This window comes from Oryctolagus cuniculus, chromosome 1, assembly GCF_051225735.1.
Source record: "Oryctolagus cuniculus isolate XC-2025 breed Fujian yellow rabbit chromosome 1, ASM5122573v1, whole genome shotgun sequence".
NCBI lineage: Eukaryota > Metazoa > Chordata > Mammalia > Lagomorpha > Leporidae > Oryctolagus > Oryctolagus cuniculus.
The window spans coordinates 113,660,858-113,681,417 of NC_142867.1; the positions used below are offsets into that span (position 1 = coordinate 113,660,858).

Consider the following 20,560-nt stretch of genomic DNA (forward strand, 5'->3'; position numbering starts at 1 on the left):
TGAGGAATAGATGGTATGCAATATTCTTATAATATTTTCATCTGGTTTTGATACCAGCTAACACTGGTCTTAGAAGTAAATTTGTGAGTGTTCTTTCCTCTTGTCTTTTCTGAAAGAGTTTGTGTAGAATCAGTATTATTTCCTTCTAAAATATTTTGCAGAATTTCTCAGGAAATCATATGATGTTTTCTTTAAGGTTTTAACATTGAATTTAATTTATTTGCTAGCTTTAGTGTAAGTTACTCATTTCTTCTGAGTTTTAGTCATTTGTATCTTTGAAAGAATTTGTCCATTTTATTTTGGTTGTTGAACTAATGAGTATAAAGTTATTCATAATGTTCACTTATTATAAGCCTTTAATGTAAGGTCTGTGGTGATAACACCTTTTTAAATTTCTATGGCATATTCTTTTCTTTTTTTTCTTTTTTGCTTTTTGACAAGCAGAGTGGAGAGTGAGAGAGAGAGACAGAGAGAAAGGTCTTCCTTTTGCCATTGGTTCACCCTCCAATGGCCGCCGTGGCCGGTGCCACACCTATCCAAAGGCAGGAGCCAGGCGCTTCTCCTGGTCTCCCATGCAGGTGCAGGGCCCAAGGACCTGGGCCATCCTCCACTGCCTTCCCATGCCATAGCAGAGAGCTGGCCTAGAAGAGGGGCAATCAGGACAGAATCCGGCGCCCCGACCGGGACTAGAACCTGGTGTGCCGGCGCTGCAAGACGGAGGATTAGCCTATTGAGCCACTGCGCCGGCTGGCATATTCTTTTCTTGATCAGTCTGGGAAATTTGTCAAATTTACTAACCTTTTCAAAGAATCAGCTCTAGGTTTTGTGGGGATTTTTCTCTTTTTCAAAAAATCTATATTCTGTTTCATTGATTTATGTGTACATATTTATGTGTCTTCTTCTTGCTTTAGGTTTAACTTTCTCATTCTTTTCTAGTTTCTTAAGCTTGGATCATTATTTGAGATCATCCTTGTTTTATGTTATAAACAGTTAGCTCTATAAATTTCTCTCCAAGTACTACCTTAACTATATCTATACTTTTCAATATCTTGAATTTTCATTGAATTCAGAATATTTTCTAAATTCCCTGTTACTTCCTTTTTAATTTATGAGTTATTTATAAGCGTGTTGCTTATTTTGCATATAGTTGGGGGGATTTTCCAGTTATCTTTCTATTAATTATTTCTAGTTCAATTCTACATTGGTTAGAGAACATTCTCTGTGTTATTTTTTTTCTTTTTAAACTTTTATTTAATGCATATAAATTTTCCAAAGTACGACTTATGGATTACAATGGCTTCCCCCCCATACCGTCCCTCCCACCCACAACCCTCCCCTTTCCCACTCCCTCTCCCCTTCCATTCACATCAAGATTCATTTTTGATTATCTTAATATACAGAAGATCAGCTTAGTATACATCAAGTATGGATTTCAACAGTTCGCTCCCACACAGAAACATAAAGTGAAAAATAATAGATGATTTTTTTTTAAATGATGATGAAATCAGAGCAGACCTATTGTCATGTTTAATCCCAGTGAGAGTCAAGTTGGGAATTGATAATTTCTTTTTTTTTTTTTTTTTTTTTTTTACAGAGGATCAGTTTAGTATGCATTAAGTAAGGATTTCAACAGTTTGCACCCCCATAGAAACACAAAGTGAAATATATTGTTTGAGTACTCGTTATAGCATTAAATCTCAATGTACAGCACATTAAGGATAGAGATCCTACATGAGGAGTAAGTGCACAGTGACTCCTGTTGTTGACTTTACCAGTTGACACTCCTGTCTATGGCATCAGTAATCTCCCTATGCTCCAGTCATGAGTTTCCAAGGCTATGGAAGCCCTCTGAGTTCTCCGACTCTTATCTTGTTTAGACAAGGTCATAGTCAAAGTGGAAGTTCTCTCCTCCCTTCAGAGAAAGGTACCTCCTTCTTTGATGACCTGTTCTTTCCACTGGGATCTCACTCGCAGAGATCTTTTGCCAGAGTGTCTTCGCTTTCCATGCCTGAAATACTCTCATGAGCTTTTCAACCAGCTCCGAATGCCTTTAGGGCTGATTCTGAGGCCAGAGTGCTATTTAGGACATCTGCCATTCTATGAGTCTGCTGAGTATCTCACTTCCCATGTTGGATCACTCTCCCCTTTATTTACTCCATCGGTTAGCGTTAGCAGGTACTAGACTTGTCTATGTGCTCCCTTTGACTCCCAGTCCCTCCACCATGACCAACTGTGAACTGAAACTGATCACCTGGAACAGTGAGATGGCATTGGTACATGCCACCTCGATGGGATTGAATTGGAATCCCCTGGTATGCTTCCAACTCCACCACTTGGGGCAAGTCAGCCTGAGCATGTCCCAAATTATACATCTCTTCCCTCTCCCATTCCCACCACCATGTTCAACAGGGATCACATTTCAGTTAATTTTCAACACTTAAGAATAACTGTGCATCAATTACAGATCTAAACCAGGCCAACAGGCACATGAAAAAATGTTCAAGGTCATTAGCAATCAGGGAAATGCAAATCAAAACCACAATGAGGTTTCACCTCACCCCGGTTAGAATGGCTCACATGCAGAAATCTACCAACAACAGATGCTGGCGAGGATGTGGGGAAAAAGGGACACTAACCCACTGTTGGTGGGAATGCAAACTGGTCAAGCCACTATGGAAGTCAGTCTGGAGATCCCTCAGAAACCTGAAGATAACCCTACCATTCGACCCAGCCATCCCACTCCTTGGAATTTACCCAAAGGAATTTAAATTGGCAAACAAAAAAGAGGTCTGCACCCTAATGTTTATTGCAGCTCAATTCACAATAGCCAAGACCTGGAACCAACCTAAATGCCCATCAACGATAGACTGGATAAAGAAATTATGGGATATGTACTCTTTAGAATACTATACCGCAGTAAGAAACAATGAAATCCAGTCATTTGCAACAAAATGGAGGAATCTGGAACACATCATGCTGAGTGAAATAAGCCAGTCCCAAAGGGACAAATACCATATGTTCTCCCTGATCGGTGACGACTGACTGAACACCAAGAGGGAAACCTGTTGGAGTGAGGTGGACACTATGGGAAACGGTGGCTTGATCAGCATAGCCCTGACTGTTAATGAACAACTTAATACATTATCCCTCTTAGTAGTTTTTTTATCTGTTCTACTTAATATGACTGGTTTAGATCTGTAATTCATTCTCTGTGTTATTTTAATTCTTTTAAACTTGCTGTGGTATCTTTGAGTCTTAGAACATGGCTAATAATCCCTTGTACACTACAAAAGTGTGCATTCTGATGGGTGATATGTTTTATAGATGTCAGATCAAATTGTTAACTGTTATTCAGGTCTCTTAAACAGTTAACAATTTTCTATCTGTTTTGTCCACTACTGAGAGAAGAGTGTTGTCTCCAAGTACAGTTGTGGATTTGTCTGTTTTCACTTTTTGTTTCAACAGGTTTTGCTTCATTATCTTCTGTGTGTATCTATTTTAGATACATGCACAGTCTGGATTGCTGTGTCTTTCTGTTTGAGCTCAACTGTTTTGCAGTTGCCTCTAACCAGCTCCCTAGACTCCTGGCCCAAATACTACTATGGTGGACTTGGGAGAACTTTTCCTGCACTAGTTACAAAGAATGCAGAGGCAGGATTTGATTCAACTCTGGCTAGTTATTCCTTCCCTCCCTTCCTTCCTCCCTTCCTCCCTTCCTTGGATTGGACCAGGCCAAAGCCGGGAGTCAAGAACTCTATCCAAGTCTCTAGATGGGTATGGCAGGGACCCAAGTGCTTAGGCCATCTTATATGGCATATTAGTATCAGAAGCAGAGCAGCATTGCGAGTGGTTGCTTAACCCACTGTACTATAGTGCTGCCCCTTCGTTTTCCTTCTTCCACCTAGGCCTAGTGATGTAGAGAGGTAGACCTATGCAATGGATCTGTGGTAGTTTTTTAATTCTTATTTCCTGCCCAGCCTCACAACCCCCAAACTCTGCCCCTGCTTTAAACAGTGAACCTAGCTCCTGTTCCTCTCTTTTCCCATGGAGCACATTTAATCTCCTTTGCTTTGTAGGACCTGAATACTTGGCTATTGCCTCTTGTGGATTTTGAGGCCAATGATCTCATGGTTTCAGTTCTGTGATTTGTATTTCTGTTCAGTTTCTGGTCCATAAAGATGCTGATTATTTTTGAGCTTGTCCTATATTTTCTTGTATTGCAACCTTTAATATTTACTCACTGTTACTCTGAATTTGGAGCAGAAGTGCATTAAAATGTGAATGTCCAGGACTATTATGACCAAAGTCCTCATCATACTGTGAAAGGTGTGTTGAAATCCTTCAAGTGCTGTATAGTATTCTGTTATATATATATATAGGTCACATTATTTTTACCCATTCACTGGGTAGTTTTGCCAAAACTTAAATTTTACAAAATAGTAAATTGAAACAAATATAGTTCCATGACTTAAGTTTCGATTTAAAAACTATATGAAAACTGCTAAGTTCAGTTCAAGATATTATGCTATATGTGAAAGGTGAGGATAACTAACTCTGCAGGTAGGTGAACTACAGACACTTGAGGCAAACAACTGGGAAGCAGTTATGGCTTAAGTTAAGCAACAGATTGGGCCCTATGAAGGCAGATCATAAACAGAAAAGAGAATAGAGGCCAGCAGTAAATTCTTAGGACTGTCCCAAGTGTAGATGTTAAAAAGAAGAATGAGAACCCATGAAGAGAGATTGAAAAGAGGCATTGGATATATAATAAGGAGGGTTCTAGAATAATATTCATTATCACATACTCACACAAAAAGGCACTAGGATATTGAGAACCAAGATAAACAGTAATCTGAGAACAAGATCTGAGTTCTGGGGGCTGGCATTGTAGCCAGTGCCTATAACACCAACATCAGATATGAGCATTGGTTTGCCTCCTGACTGCTCCATTTCTAATCCAGCTTCCTGCTAATGCATCTGGAAAAGCAGTATAGGATGGCCCAAGAGCCTGGGCCCCTGCCACCCATATTGGAGACCCAGATGAAGCTACTGGCTCCTGGCTTTGGCATGGCCCAGCCCTGGCTATTGTGGCTATCTGGGGAGTAAAGCAGCAGATGGAAGATCAATCTCTGTCTCACTCACTCTTGCTTTCTCTGTTGCACCCCCCCTCTCTATAACTCTACCTTTCTAATAAGTAAATCTCAAAATAGAAAATACTTGAGTTTTGCTTTCCACCAGCTAAAAGCCTTTGGGTTAACCAACTGGGCCTTAGTTATTATATCTATAAAGTAAGTAATAAGTTGTCTATGTGACTCCTTCTACCTCAGAAATGTTATATTTATGTGTTTTAATAAACGGAGTATTGATGACCTTGAGAAAACTGTTTCGGTAGAATGTAGAATGTGATAGAATATTAAGGTGATTTCTTTAATCCCATGATATGATACCCTATCAAAGGGAGAGAAAACATACTATAACAAAAGTGATTAGAAAACAGCATTCAGATTATGTTTGGAATATACTTTTGAATCCATCAAAATGCCTGAGGAGACAAAGTAAACAAAGTTTTTCTTCTAGTTATACTTGAATGATTTGATTTAACCAAGTGAACCATCAGGTTTTTTTTCATGCTTTATACGTTACATTCCTTAACAAGACAGATATATGCAGTAGGGATTTATTTTGGAGTACGATATCTTTGTTTAAAGACTCTATTTGATTCAATATGGACCTGGATTTGAGGGATGATAGAGTAACAGAATTGTTAGTTTGAAAACTACCACATAGGTCACCTGTGAAAACACTTCTAGCCAGTTGTAAAGAATGAACAGAACACCTAAAGGATATTTATGATTCTGTTATGGTGTAGGCACCTGCACAAGGTGGAAAGGCCCTCATTTGTCTCCAGGATGTTCTGTGAGCTACTTTTTCTATGTGTTTGGAGACATAGTGTCCAAATCTGGAAGCATTCTGCCACAAACGAAAACATGTCACCAGGCATACTTTAGTTTTCTAGTTTATTAAAAATTATGTAAAATGTGTACTATTTGTAGCGTTTAGTTAGGATAGTTTACAAGGCTACTCCAGAGCTAAGAAGTTAACATTCTGTCTCTATCCATCTTTGAGATCTATTATCAGTTCACCCTCAGAGTAAGATTTGTGGCTGGGACACAAAGTCGTTTTCAAGCCGTATACAAGCCTTCCTTTATGGACTTATGTCGGACTGGCGATTGAGGAAGTGCTCCTAGGCCTCGGGAATCCAGAGTGAGGGCGGGCAACGAGAAGCAGCAGGAAATCCCTCTCCAAGTGCTGCGTGGTGACTGCGGTGCCACTGTCATCTGCTCATGCATCCCATTAGGCAGGTGCCCGGACCAGAGCTCCTCCCGTGGGAAGCCTCGCTGGTTTGCACTGGCAGAAGAGCTGACCCGGCTCCACGGAGGTGGCCACATTCTCCATTCCCCTATTTTTAGTGCCACCTTCAACCCCTGCCTAATTTCTGACTGCTGCTGATTCAAAAACCCTTAAAGTGGTAAGCAGCTTGTCTCTCAAAGTGGGTGTTTTTATTCAACAGGAAGGAAAAAGCAGCTCCGCAGCAGTTTGCCTGTGGGCGGTGTTCTTCACAAGGTCACAGCTGGCACTCGGTTTCCATTCATCACACACTCCCTGTTGCCCATGTGGTCACGCTGGCCTTTATGCTGTGTGTAGTAGATTGTGTTTTGCCTGTGGTTGGTCATTTTCTGTTAGAAAGCCATGACAGAACGGAACAGAGAACTTCTGAACACAAATACAGCCCATTTTACATTTTAGCATTTGATGATTGCACTGCATTCTTATCAATAATATCTTCCAAAGTAGGTTTATGGCATTTTGCCCACTTCATAAGTAAGGCTTATAAATATCAAATACTTGCTGTTAATAGATGAAGACACTGATTGATAAAATATAAATTGAGATCCTTCATTTTGAAGACTACGTAGTCATCAGAAACCATTTACCTCTCAAAGAGTACAGCTTCAGGAAATCATTGAACAGATGCTAAGAAAAGCTCCGATGATACATAGTGGGCAGGTTTAGTCCAGTTTGGATGGACTTTTGAATAATGAATAAAATATCTTTCTTATATTTCCCGATTTTTCCTGCTTAAGATAAGGCAGAGAATAAAGATGGAAGTAGATAGATTGTCTTGAAAACATAATTTTCATTGATGTAACGTTTCAGGGACCATATCCAGTATTATCAATGCGTGTAATGAATCACAGCTCTAATACTCTTTCTTCATTTGTGTTTAACAGTGACTGTTTCTTAGCCTACGTCCAAAGTCTTTCCCATGTACAAAAATCTACCTGTCTGAGCTGCATATTAGTAAATAAATGGAGATTTTAAGGTTTAAACAGGTAGAAAAGCAAATGCAGAAAACAATCCTGGAGATGGTACAAAATAAGATTGCAAAATTGTGAATGAACCAGATCTTTAAGGGCCTTTTATAGTCAATGTATTAGTTTCCTGCTATTACTATAACAACTTACTATAAACCTAGTAGCTTAAAAAAAACCTACTAACAGTTTTACTGTTTCTGTGGTTCAGAAGTCTGGGCACAGTTTGGCTTGGCTGGGTTCTCTGCATAAAGCCTCACAAATCAAGTTGTCAGGCAGGGCTGTTTTCCTTACTGGAGGCTGTTGAGAAGCCTCCTGTTGCAGAGTCATTCAGCATGGTGACCGAATCCTGTTCCTTCTTAGACTTTCCATGTGACCCAGCTCTCTTCAGTTCAGCAGTGGTCTGTCAAGTCCTTCTCATATTTTGAATCTGACTTACTTCTTCAATTACTAGCTGGAGAAACTTCTTTATTTTTGATGTTCATATGATTAGATTAGGCCCTCTCAGATGTGGGAGCTAAAATTCTGCCCACCTCAAACATGTTAGGGTTTTGCTCTGACGATTATTGTCTGATTTTAAGGAGAGTGACATAATCAATTTTGTTTTTTAACAATTGCTTTGGCCATAACGTAGACCGTGATTGTCTTGAGACTACCTTGACAGTCATGGGGGCTCCTGAGAATTTTAAGAAGAAAGGCATTTCAGACAGTATATAATATGCTTACAAAAATCTTTGGAAGAGTTAGGGGAGGAGACATAAGCTGCTTCCCTATGACTGCTGCTACAATAGTACCAGAGAACTGGCCTACCCAGATCACTGCTACCTCTTCCAGAATCAGATCAAGGAGGGGAAAAAAGAAGAAAAAAAAAGCCAGCAGGCTGCTGTCCCTGGTGCTGATCTCACCACCTTAACTGATCTTGGCGATCATCAAGCTGCTTCCAGGACTGTTGACTCTGGGAGCGTATTGCTTGAACTGCACTTCAGAAGTTAGGAAACCTCTCCCAAAACTGTTTTCACAGCTTGTCTGCTAGATCCACTGCCTTTCTTCACAGGGCTGACTCTGATTGATAGATGTTAAATCTCACTCGCAAGGGAGTTCAGCTTTCCAGTCTTGCAGGACAGGAAGGACTTTCAGGAGAAAACTTCAACAGATATTGAGAGAACTCATCTAGTTTATGCATCCACAGAAAGCTACAGCAATGAAGTTTATTAATCATAGTGTTTTGGAGCCGGCCCTGTGGCATAATGGGTTAAACCCCTGCCTGCCAACACCAGCATCCTGTATGCTGGTTTGAGTCCTGTCAGCTCCACTTCTGATCCAGCTGCCTACTGATGTGCCTGGGAAAGCAGCAGCAGAAGCTCAAGTGCCAGGGCTCCTGCCACTCACATAGGAGACCCAGAGGAAGCTCCTGGCTCCTGGCCTTGTCCTGGCCCAGCCCTGGCTGCTGTGGCCATTTGGGGAATGAACCAACAGGTAGAAGATCTCTCTCTCTCTCTCTCTCTCTCTCTCTCTCTCTCTTTCCTTTCCCTTTGTAATTTTGCCCTTCAAATAAATAAAAAATCTTTTTTCAAAAAATTATTTTAAAAATCATAATGGCTTGAATTTACAAGAGAAGTGGGCAAGATAGATGGAGATAGATTCATGAGTTACTTAGGAGAAGTCACAGGGCATGGCAATTGATTCTCAGTCAGTAGAAGTAGAAAGGAGAGACAGGAGAGGAAGAAATTGGAATGACTGTCAAATTTCTAACTAGGATAATTAAGTAGTTCTTGGTGCTAAATGAGAGAGGAAGAAAAGTTATTTGGGGAATGGCAATGAATTCCCCCTGGACATAATGATTTTAGACAACTGTAGGACTTCGCAGTGTACCAACTTACAGGTCTTATATTTTGTAGATTTTTTCCTATTTATAACATGTAGGCTAATTTTTGCATATAGCTTATAATTTTTCATATAAATAAATATGTCTGAAAATTCAGTTTGCTGTAGTGTCAAATATAAATGAGTCTAACAGTATACAATGGTTAACTATAAGTTTTATTTTTACATTTAAATAAGTTGAGGGCTTACCATTACTTCTTTAATATCATTGTGAAATAGTGTTTGGGGGGTTATTTCCCTTGAAAGACAAATTTTTCTGTTTCCTAAATTCTTTCTTCTTTCAGAATATCTGCTTGTTAAATTCATTTCTGAAAAAAACTTGGCTAGGTATAATATTCTTAGACTGTCCTTTCTAATTTATTTATTTGGCCAGGAATGATGTTTTTCTCCTCTTTTTGTTTCATTAGCTCTGTAATCTCCCTTTTCATCTTATTCTACTGTTTATCATTTGTCTCTGAGCTCTTGTTTTTTTTTTAATATTCTTGCACTTTGATTATTTGTGGTACATTTCCTTTTCCTTCAGTCATATTTGCTTTCAAGTGGAGTTCTGCCTGTGCCTGTTCCTCATTTATGTGTTCCTTTCCTTGCTTCTTCTTGCTATGGTATGTGCTGGGTCACCATTTTATGTCCTATCTAACTGCTTGTGTTTAAAAGTGGGTCCTTCTCTGCAGACAGTCTTTGCTGAAATATAGTACGCATGAACTCTCCTTGACTCCTTGCTGTGGTCTCTCTTGTTCCTCCCAGGCCAAGCTGGAGAGCTAGAGCATCATAATTCTGTCTAGTGTTCTGTAATCGGAAGGGAAAACATCTCTGAAGTTGAGTTCAACTCTTATCTGACCACATAGTTTCTGCTGTCTTTCCTGAGATCCTGTTAAACTGTCATAGCTTAGTTTCACATAGTTGAAGGCATATACTAGGAGGTGGGGTGGGAGAAGGAATATTTTCACCTTTGCATTTTGGTTCCTGGGAAAATTTAAAGTCTTGGTAACTTTGCTTTTTGTTTGAACGTTTTTGTTTTGTTTGCCTTTGCTAAAATCTGATGCTCTGGTAGTGAGACCACAGAACCTTCTTATCCTCGACATTTTTCCCCCTCTACCTGGCTCCATACCCTCTCAGTCCACTTTTCTGTAATTAGGAAGTGTCTGTCAGTATGCTCTGAATTTTTTCCCTTAATTTCTTTCTCCATAGTGGTTTCTGGGGTTGGACTAGGATCTTTGCTTAGCTAGACCACATAGTACAGAGTTTTTTGTTCCTTTGAAAAAATTATGGTAATAAAGGTATGCCCTCTCTTTTTTTGTTAGTTGTTGCTGCTGATTTTTTTAACCCCTTAAAAATACTAGTTTTGTATGAAGTCCTGGGAGAAGATTCTATGTCACCTGTCTCATCATAGAATTACCTCTTCCAAGAAGTCCTGTCTAAGCAGATTTCAATCTTGTATTTTCTAAAGGTGTGTGGATGTTTGCATTATGGAAGCTCTGAGTAGGTTTTTGGTGCGGAGGTTAAGGTACCACTTGGAATGCCCAGATACCAGTGCACCTAGGTTTGAGCCCTGGCTCTACTTCTGATTCCTTCTTCCTGCTAATGCATACCCTGGGATGCAGTAGTAAGGAGTCAACAGCTTCGGTTCCTGCCACCCACGTGAGAGGTCTTGGTTGAGTACCAGATCCTAAGTTTCAGCCTGGCCCAGATCCTGCTGTTGCAGGCATTTATGGAGTGAACCAGTAGATGGAAAATCGATCTCTCTCTCCGCCCCCTTCCCTCCCTCCATTCCTCCCTCCCCTCTCTGCATTTCAAATAAGTTAAAATAAATACATAAGGTCTGCGCTGCGGCTCACTAGGCTAATCCTCTGCCTGCAGCGCTGGCACACCGGGTTCTAGTCCCAGTTGGGGCACCGGATTCTGTCCCGGTTGCCCCTCTTCCAGGCCAGCTCTCTGCTGTGGCCCGCAAAGGCAGTGGAGGATGGCCCAGGTGCTTGGGCCCTGCACCCAATGGGAGACCAGGAGAAGCACCTGGCTCCTGCCATCGGATCAGCGCAGCACGCCGGCCATAGCAGCCATTTGGGGGGTGAACCAACGGCAAAGGAAGACCTTTCTCTCTGTCTCTCTCTCTCACTGTCTAACTCTGCCTGTCAAGAAAAAAAAAAACATAAAACATTTCAAATGTAAGCTCAGGAGCAGCAGCAATAAAATGTTAATATTTTTATTTGTATATGAACTTAGATTTTAAAAATGTTTATTCATCTGGTACTTAATTTTTATGAAGGCATGAAAGACAGGACCTGTTATCTTAATTTTACTAATCAGGGAAGAGAGAGCCAAAAGGATTGAGTGTGTTGCCAAGTCACATAGCTAATTGTAATACAGAGTCAACACTGAAGTCAGAAGCAGTGCTATTTTTACCATACCCTGTTACTCCACTTAATGGAAACGATTACCTCCATCTCCAAGCACAGATGGCTTATTATGTCTTGAATGTTCCTACAAACCTTATTTTGACATTGATTTGACTGAGTGAAAGCCAAAAGTGGGCTGGGGGGTTAGAGAATGATCTTATGTGACTATTGTATTCCGATCCTTAATTAACCTCAGTGTGTCTTAGTTCTAATAAAACTCGTATTTAAGTCTCTTCAGTGTTTTCTCTGTCTCTGGTGTGTAGAAAACTGCCTCCCTTCCTCATTAAAATCAGTCCGAGAACCTCCAAGGCTGCGGTGAAGACAAAAATGATTCACTTCAGAAACTTGATCTTTTGGGCCCTATTCTCATCTCTATAATTTATTTTCTTCTTTTTTTTTAAAAAAAGATTTATTTATTTATTTGAAAGACAGAGTGGCACACATAAAGAGGGAAAGAGAGAGAGAGAGAGAGTTGTAGATATCTTCCATCCTCTGGTTCACCCCCCAGATGGCTGCAAATGCCAGGGCTGGGCCAGGCTAAGCCAGGAGCCTGGAACTTCATCTGGGTCTCCCACATGGAGTAGCAAGGGCCCAAGCTTTTAAGCCACCATCCACTGTTTTCCCAGGTGTATTAGCAGGTAACTGGATCAGAAGTGGAGGAGCTGGGACTGAAACCAGCCCTCTGATATGGTATGTCAGTGTTGTAGGCTGCAGCTTAAACTGTTGCTCCTCAACACCAGCTCTTCACTTTCCTCTTGGTATCTTTTACTCTTTCTTCCTGCCTTGGTGGCAGAACATGTAGTTCCTATTTGTCCTCCCTTTCTCCTGAGGATATATCCTTGGCTCTTTTTTTTTGCTTTTTAAGATGCATTTATTTGAAAAGCAGAGTTACAGAGAGAGAAAGCGGGAAAGACAGAGAGAGGCAGATTTTCCATTTGCTGGTTCACTCCCCAAATGGCTGCAGTGGCTGGAACTGGGCCTATCTGAAACCAGGAGCCAGGAGCTTCTTTCAGGTCTCTCACGTGGGTGCAGGGGCCCAAGGACTTGGGTCATCTTCCACTGCTTTACCAGGCACATTAGCAGGGAGCTGGGTTGAAAGTGGAGCAAGTGGGACTCAAACCAGCACCTCATAGAAGCGCTAGTGCCACAGGTGGCAGCTTTAACCACTAGGCCACAGCACTGATCCATATCCTTGACTCTTCCATTATAAATTTCTTGTTTTACAGCTGGGACTAGTTTAGAACGTTCAAACGGTGCTTCACAGAAAGAGTGAGATGCGGTTATTGGCCAACATAGACTGACTTGCTTTTGTTTATAAGTCGCGGATGTTCCAGGCCAATGTGTGCTTAGATATCTGCCCTTCTTGATGGCACCCAAGGAAGCCCATTCTGCAGGCAGATCAGACGTCTCTATCTTTGTAGAGTCTACTTGTCTAGTTCCCACTTCCCTTTCTAAGCCTATGACTATGTAATGATTAGCAGCAGCCGTGGAGACTATCTTCGCAGAAACACTTCTGCTGCCCACGAGGATGTAGCTTTACTGTGGCCTCAACAGGGCAGCTCTGTCAGATCCCAGAATCCACAGCGGTTATCCAATACATACTTACAGCGACGGAAAGGGTAACGTTAGATAGAGTAAGGTGTTCGAAGGATGTTGAGAAGAGCAGTGCGGTTTCCCTGTGGTTTGGAAGGAAGAGGTCCTTTGCTCCTGTGCTTCTGGTCTAAGTTGACTCTGTTGTTTTTATCCTTCTAGGTATCATGAACTGATCACAAAATATGGGAAGCTGGAGCCTTTGGCAGAAGTGGACCTAAGACCCCAGAGCAGTGCGAAAGTAGAAGTCCACTTTAATGATCAGGTGGAAGAGATGAGCATTCGCCTGGACCAGACAGTTGCAGAACTCAAGAAACAATTAAAAACTCTAGTGCAATTGCCGACGAGCAACATGCTTCTCTACTATTTTGACCACGAAGCGCCCTTTGGCCCAGAGGAAATGAAGTACAGTTCCCGGGCCTTGCATTCCTTCGGCATTAGGGATGGAGATAAGATTTATGTGGAATCCAAAACAAAGTAACCTCTACCGGCCTTGTAAAAACCCACACATGAGGACTTATGCAGGGCATTTGTTTCCAATATGGTTTTCTTTAGAAGACTGCTTTTGTTTGGTTTGATTTTGTTTAGGTTTGGGAGGGGTTTTGTATGTTTCTCCCCCACCGAGAACGGGAAGGGGGCCGTTTTGGGTATTTTCTACCACAGATTTCTTCTGCTCAGCCAGCAGAATTGGCCGCTTCTCCAGTCCGCGGGCCCTCTCTCGTGAAAGATGACCAAGAAGTCGCCGACTTGTTACTATGTTCTCCGGGGCGTGCCTGCCTGGTTCAGAGGACCAGGATTGTGCTGGTGAAGGCAGCGTGCACTGCGGCTGCCCCTCAGATGGGGATCTTGGGGTCTTTCCACCAGGAAGCAGGAGCCTGCGCAGGGAGGGCCCGCACTTCTCTCTCCTGCTTCTTCCTTTTCCCTGCTCTGCCACCTTTTTCCTGTTTGGGTTCAGTTTTGTACTTTGAATTCCGCCACCACGTGTTTACCTGATAGTTCCATTCTGCTCATCATTACCTTCTTATTTCTCAACTTGGTGATTGCCCCTGCCCTGCCGTCTCATTTCTCCCTTTTAAAATAATTTTAAATGTTTTAAACATTTTCAGCCTGATTCTGATCTCAGGTACTCAGTAAGAACCTGTAGCCCTGTTGAGATGTTGAAGAAGAGTAAATGGAGAGGTAAACTCTGGGAGAACTCGCTGTTGTTCTGGGAGCCCAGGCAGAGTGTTCTGGTCTCTGTGTTTGTCACTATCTCACTTTTTATGTTCCTCATATATGAGATCAGCCATTGCTTTGAGAACATGAAACATGGCCGGTTCCAGAGTTCTTTGACTTTTGCTTGTTGAATGTATTTCCTTGTATCTCTGATTACTTTAAACTACTGGGACTAGAGGCCTGACTTCGTGAAGAAGCCGAGAGAGTAGAATATATACAGCCAGGGGAGTTGAGACTCAGCTAATAAACCATCCTTGGTGTGTGTGAGGAAGTGGAGTGGGGGGATGTGAGAGACCGAACTTTACGACTTCCTGGCCTGTGTCATCTATTTGAAGCCCTGCTTTTGCACTTAGGGTTAAAGGTGGGAAATTTTAATCAAAGGGAGCTTTGATTCCCAGTTCTTTCTTGGGACTTTGTGATGTCATAAATGAGCACTTTTCTCTGTTTTACATTTCAATTTAGTTTAGAGAAGAACAGCTCTGCCTAATCTACAAGTAAAGATGTAAGTGTCAAAACTTCAGAATTGCCTCCAAGTCCTATTTTTTTTTTTTGCAAAAGCAAATTTCAAGCACTTTCCCTTTTAAAAGCCAGTCCCTCACCTGCTCTGACATCTTTTTGTTTGTTGTTCTGTTCCTTCACTAATCAGATGGAACCCCTTTCTTCAGTGTCATTCTTTCTGTGTCCACCATGTCTGTCAGTGGGAGTCATGAGAAAGACGTGGCAGAACCAGAGCAGGAGGTGTGCGGGCTGAGTGATTTTCTGGTTGCATTTGACCTTTGTTACGTGGTTCCAGCCCTCCTACAAATTTAGTTTCTTCTGAAATCTCTGGATGGCTCTCGTAAATTATTCACATGTAGGCAGTTGTGCTTATTATTGCTATGTTTTTATTTTCCTATTCCCTGTGGCAGACGTTCCTTCTGTTAATGCACTTCAGGTTCAGTATCTGTAAAAATTTGGCCCAGGCCACTGAGTCAAATCTACATTCATTGTAACATTAAAGACGGAAACCAAAGGGTCTGAGAAAGATGATGCATGAGGCCTGATCTCCTCCTACAGACTTTTATCTTTCAAAATCATAAATGAGCAGTGGAGAGCCAGGCTGGGTTTAGACAAGAGAAGTTATTTTGTAATCACGTTTTTTTTTGGCAGATGTTTGGAAGTGGGGAAATAGTGCAGCAACAGTGTTGTGAAGATGAAAACTGTGGGTGCTTTGTGTGTGTGCACACGAGTGCAGAGGAGTTTGAGAGAGGAATGGTGTAACTGAGCCCGTTGCTTTTGTCAACCTGGGAAACAGATGCTCTCTTATTTTTTGAAGTCGTATGACCCCTGGCTGTCCCACAGCAGAAGGCAGAATGAACACTTGTGTTATCAAAGGTGGAATGGTCACAATTAATAAGATATTTTCTATATGACAAAGTTTTATGAAATGCTTTTTTACTATTAGAGACCTGTTTCTTCTGTTCTTACAGAACGCAGTGAATATCAACTGCAACATAATTCCTTTTATTATACAGTTGCATGTGAAGGGAACTTCTCATTTCATTCAGCAGACATGGGTATTTTTAGGGTGTTGTAATTGATAGTTTTAATAATTGCTGAATAATTTTTGATTAAGAAAAAAATCTAATACAATTACTGGTCTTTTAGAGTAAATGAACAGAGGTAAATGAGAAAAGCTATTTGAGCATGTGTACTTATAGATTCATTTGGGTGGCTGAGTAAAGACGCTGCGCTTGGAATAAAATTGGTGCTGTGTAGACACTTGTAACCAAAATTATTTTTATAACAGGCCCAGAAGAAGGAGAGAAGAGACCAAGGACCTCTGAGTCCACAAGTTATTCATATTTGGTTGTCTATAGCTTATCTGTATTTTAATATTGATCTGTCCAGTTTAGTGAGAGCATATATTAACATTTGTGAGGCAAAATGCTGTCATCACCAGTATTACAGATTGTGTTGCTACAGGCACAGTGTATAGAACATATGTTTTCTAAAATAGGATTTTTTTCAGTTATGAAAAAGGAAAGAAGTAATAAAAGAAAGCCAAATCAAAACCAAGGGACCCTTTCTACATCGCTACTGAAGCCACAGTAGAAATCAGCTTTTGAATTTTCATTGTTGAAATAACTTAGATTGCTTTAAAGGAAAAAAAAAAAAGTCCAGAGTCCTCTGTCTTTATTATTAGAAGTTTATGTTGTTACTGCAACTCCTCATCACCATTGCCATGATATACAAGAAAGCAGCAGATATGATAAGCCCTTTGTTTTAAAAGACCATTTGGTGACGAGCCCAAAATATAAGCATAGCTTCGTATAACAGGACAGAAAGCTATGATGCAATGATTTACAAAAGTTCTGTTTCCCTAAGAAGAAAGAAAAAGAAGGAAGGAATGAAGAAGGGAGGGAGGGAGGGAGGGAGGGAAAAAATGAAATTCATTTCTAACTCAGTATTTCAGCTGTGTTGGCGAACCTGCGGTGTTAGGAACAGAGAACCCTTGTGGCACAGAGAGCCGCTCAGCGTTTGAGGCCCACGGCTGGCATCTCGCTAACGCACACGGGAGTGTGGCCTGCCGTGTGGGAGATGCCAGGCTCCGGGCATTAAAACACGAATACAGGACACTAGACTGTTCTCAGCAATGTCATTTCTGTTTATGAATTTGACTTTTCCCCTCAATACATGTTAGAGTGAAAATGCAAACTGCTTTCAAGCACATCCTGAAGCTATCTGTGTTACCAGATGTGTTGTGAACACTCTACTGTTTTCCATAGGTGCTTCCTTAAAATCTATGTCCATGTGTAGTGATGGAGAGGGACTGGACTCTCTCAGGCTCTTTACTTGCCGGTTGTCTCCTGCAGTTAATGGAAATATATATTTTGTTTTAGAATATAATTTAAACATGAAGGTCTATTCTTTGCACTTTTATTAATATATATATATAGAGAGATAATCTTTAAAAAATTAAAAATCCAAGTCCATTTCCTTTTGTGTTCTGATTTTTTTTCCTGCAGTGTGGAGTTTGTTTTCATATAGGTAAAAACAGACACAGGTTCTTTTGGCCTACCTTAGGGAGATTCTGACCATTCTAACAAACAATTGGAATTTTGCGAAAGTCAGAACAAAGATTGATAGGAACTATAATAGTAGTTGTTTTGTTAGCAAAGTTTTATACTTTTATTCTTTAATTTATTCATTTGAGAGGTAGAGATACAGACAGTGAGAGGAGAGACAGAGAGAAACGTCTTCCTTCTGTTGGTTCACCCGCAAAATGGCCACAACTGCCAGAGCTGTGCTCATCCGAAGCCAGGAGCCAGGTGCTTCTTCCGGGTCTCTCATGCAGGTGTAGGGGCCCAAGGACTTGGGCCATCCTCCACTGCTTTCCCAGGCCACAGCAGAGAGCTGGGTTGGAAGGGGAGTAGCTGGGACTAGAACCGGCGCCCATATGGGATGCCAGTGCCACAGGAAGAGGATTAACCTACTGTGCCATGGCACCAGCCCCTATACTTTTATTCTAAGAATGAAACCTCTCTTTTAAGATATTTGACATCAGTTTATTTTAAGAAAGATCAAAAACCTCATTTTGATTAAATAAAAATTGCCAATTCTTATTCAAGGACTACTATTTTCCTTTCAAAAATAATTTTTTTTAATATTTATTTGTTTATTTGAAAGAAGTTAGAGAGAGGGAGAGAGAGAGAGAGATCTTCTGTCCTCTGCTTCACTCCCCAAATGGCTACAATGCTCAGGGCTAGGGCAGACCAAAGCCAGAAGCCAGGAGGTTCATCCAGGTCTCTCATGTGGGTGCAGGGACCCAAGGACTTGGGTCATCTTCCGCTACTTTCTCAGGCCACAGGAGAGAGCTGGGTAGGAAGTGGAGCAGCCAGGACTGAGCCAGCACCCATGTGGCCTACTGGCCCTGCAGACATACGTATCATGATTTGTTTAAAATTGAGATTATTTATATTCAGATTTCAAAGAATTGTCATTTTAACTTCTTTTCTATATTCCTCTAAATGATCATTTACTTTTGTTGAGTTTTTCTGAGCACGTGCAAGATAAGAGCTATCAAGACAACCAGCGCTGACTAATCGAGACAACCAGCGCTGACTATACTGAGCGACGCTGTGACTCTCAGGCTCTCAGAGTGCCTGCAAAACCAGACGGCGGACCTTTGCAGTCCCATTTCTTTTCCCTACTCTTCTCTGGAAAGGAAGTTCCCATTTGGTCTTCCCAACAACCCTAAGGCTTCGGCACAGTTATCTCTGTTTTTCTTACTGGGGAGGAAACGGACAAGTAGGAGAAGTAGCTTGATAAGAATCAAACAGTTGGAAAATGCCGAGGCAGGGATGCAAGCCCGAGCGACTCGGCTGCACAGTCCATGCGCTGACAAGTGCGCTGTAGTGCTTGCTACTAAGGCTGCTCCCATAGCTGCCCTCAAACACAGACCTTTACTGTTGGTTTGAACTTGGCACTGAAACACTGAAATGAGACGTTCCTCACTATCCGCTTCCTGGATTCGTTCACTCCGCAGCAGAATCACTGGTGAGGCTGAAAGCTCCAATTTCAACTAGAACTGTGCCTTGCGCCATTTCCAAAACCCTGAAGTTGCTGTGGGGATGTATCTGCTGTCCTCCCTGCTCCTCTGAAATGCCATTTTGTGCTCTCGTGGCAGGTGTACCGACAAGAGTAAGTGTGCCAGTAATAGGATGCAGGGAGACTGTGTACTTGGCTTTTAACCTAGGACTTTCTAAAATTGTAAAGTATGATTTCAGCAAACAGCCAAAGGCAAGAGAGGTCACTGAGCTCCTCCTCAGACTCCCCTCAAGGAGGCACAGAGCACTTAAAAGTGGAGCTGGTAAAGGCAGAGGAGCATTCGCAGCGCGGTGGAGACTTTATCAAAGGTTTTGTGATGGGGAAGGATGAGCCTGTCATTCCTGTTGTTCCTCCTTAAGATTCAAGGGGATGCCTGGTGAGGAATATAAATATTGCTTACCAAATAGAGGAGACAGGTTATCTATTATGGTCCGCACGATCCAGTCCTGCTAAAAAAAAATTACAATGCAATTTCAGTTTGTCAAGTCTTACACAGACTTATCACCCTTGAATGCCTCTTAGTGGCTCTAAGCAATACAATTAAGGTGTTAAATAAAGAATAGGAATAGGGAAGGCAGACGTGGAGAATACATAGTAAAAGAGAAAAATAGGTTCTGAAACACAAGACACCTCTGTGGGCAGATGGAAGCTTCATTCCATTGTTAGGGAACATAACTAGGATGATATAAACTATCTTGGTTATGTTAAAATTTCATTTTCTGTAAAGTCAATTGCTTAAAAAGTCTTAAAAACATTTAAATTTAATTTTAAATAGATAACAGCTTGGTTCAAAAATCAAACAGTACAATGAAGAAGATATACATCAAAAAGACCCATTCTAATCTTATTAGTTTATTGTGTTCTTCCAAAATTTGCACAAATAACAAAAATATATAGAGTCTAATTATTCCCTCTTATACAGCAAAAGTTACATATCACACATTACCATGCCCTTGCTTTTTTGCGCTTCAACTGCTTCTTGTAGTGCTCTATAAACATAGGGGATTACTGTACCTTTGTTTATAAGTATTGATTTTATAGGTGCACTATAATTTACCTAGACAGTACTCTATTAACTGACATTTGAGATGTTCTCTTCTTCTCAGTCTCTTTATTTTTTACTATTTTCAGTTTGCTGTAGTAAACAGCATATGTTCTTTTACATTTTAGAATTACATCTGTAGAATACATTCCCAGAAGTGAGACTGCTACATCAAAAGGTCAAAGTGTGTGTAATTTTGGTAGGTATTGCCAAATTGTTCTCCACTGGGGTTATACAAAACGAGCATTTTTTTTCCTGTTTATTATTTGTCACAGCCCTGCAAAGTCAAAGAAGACTTTACTGATCTTGGGCTTAGATGTGCTTCCTGGCTATTGAAACCCAGATAACATTCTTTCCAATTAAGCATGCAAATCTAGGCATGTGAATTCAACGCATTATAGATAGGGTGAGGCACCTGTATCATTTGTCTTGTGAGCCATTTTGCCTCTGGAACCTGTAATTTTTAATCATCG

General features: G+C 41.1%; 1 protein-coding gene across 15 annotated transcripts in view; it reads left to right on the top strand.

Moving 5' to 3' along the window:
• Nucleotides 1-17,430, top strand: part of TBCEL (tubulin folding cofactor E like) — a 91,121-nt gene extending 73,691 nt beyond the window's left edge. For all 15 annotated transcript variants that reach the window (XM_008260555.5, XM_017343003.4, XM_070047302.2 and 12 more), the window contains one exon: nt 13,403-17,430. In XM_008260555.5, the coding sequence (XP_008258777.1) occupies nt 13,403-13,721 (319 nt within the window). In that variant the 3' untranslated portion in view covers nt 13,722-17,430. The remainder of the gene's footprint in view (nt 1-13,402) is intronic.
• The last annotated feature ends 3,130 nt before the right edge of the window (nt 17,431-20,560 follow it).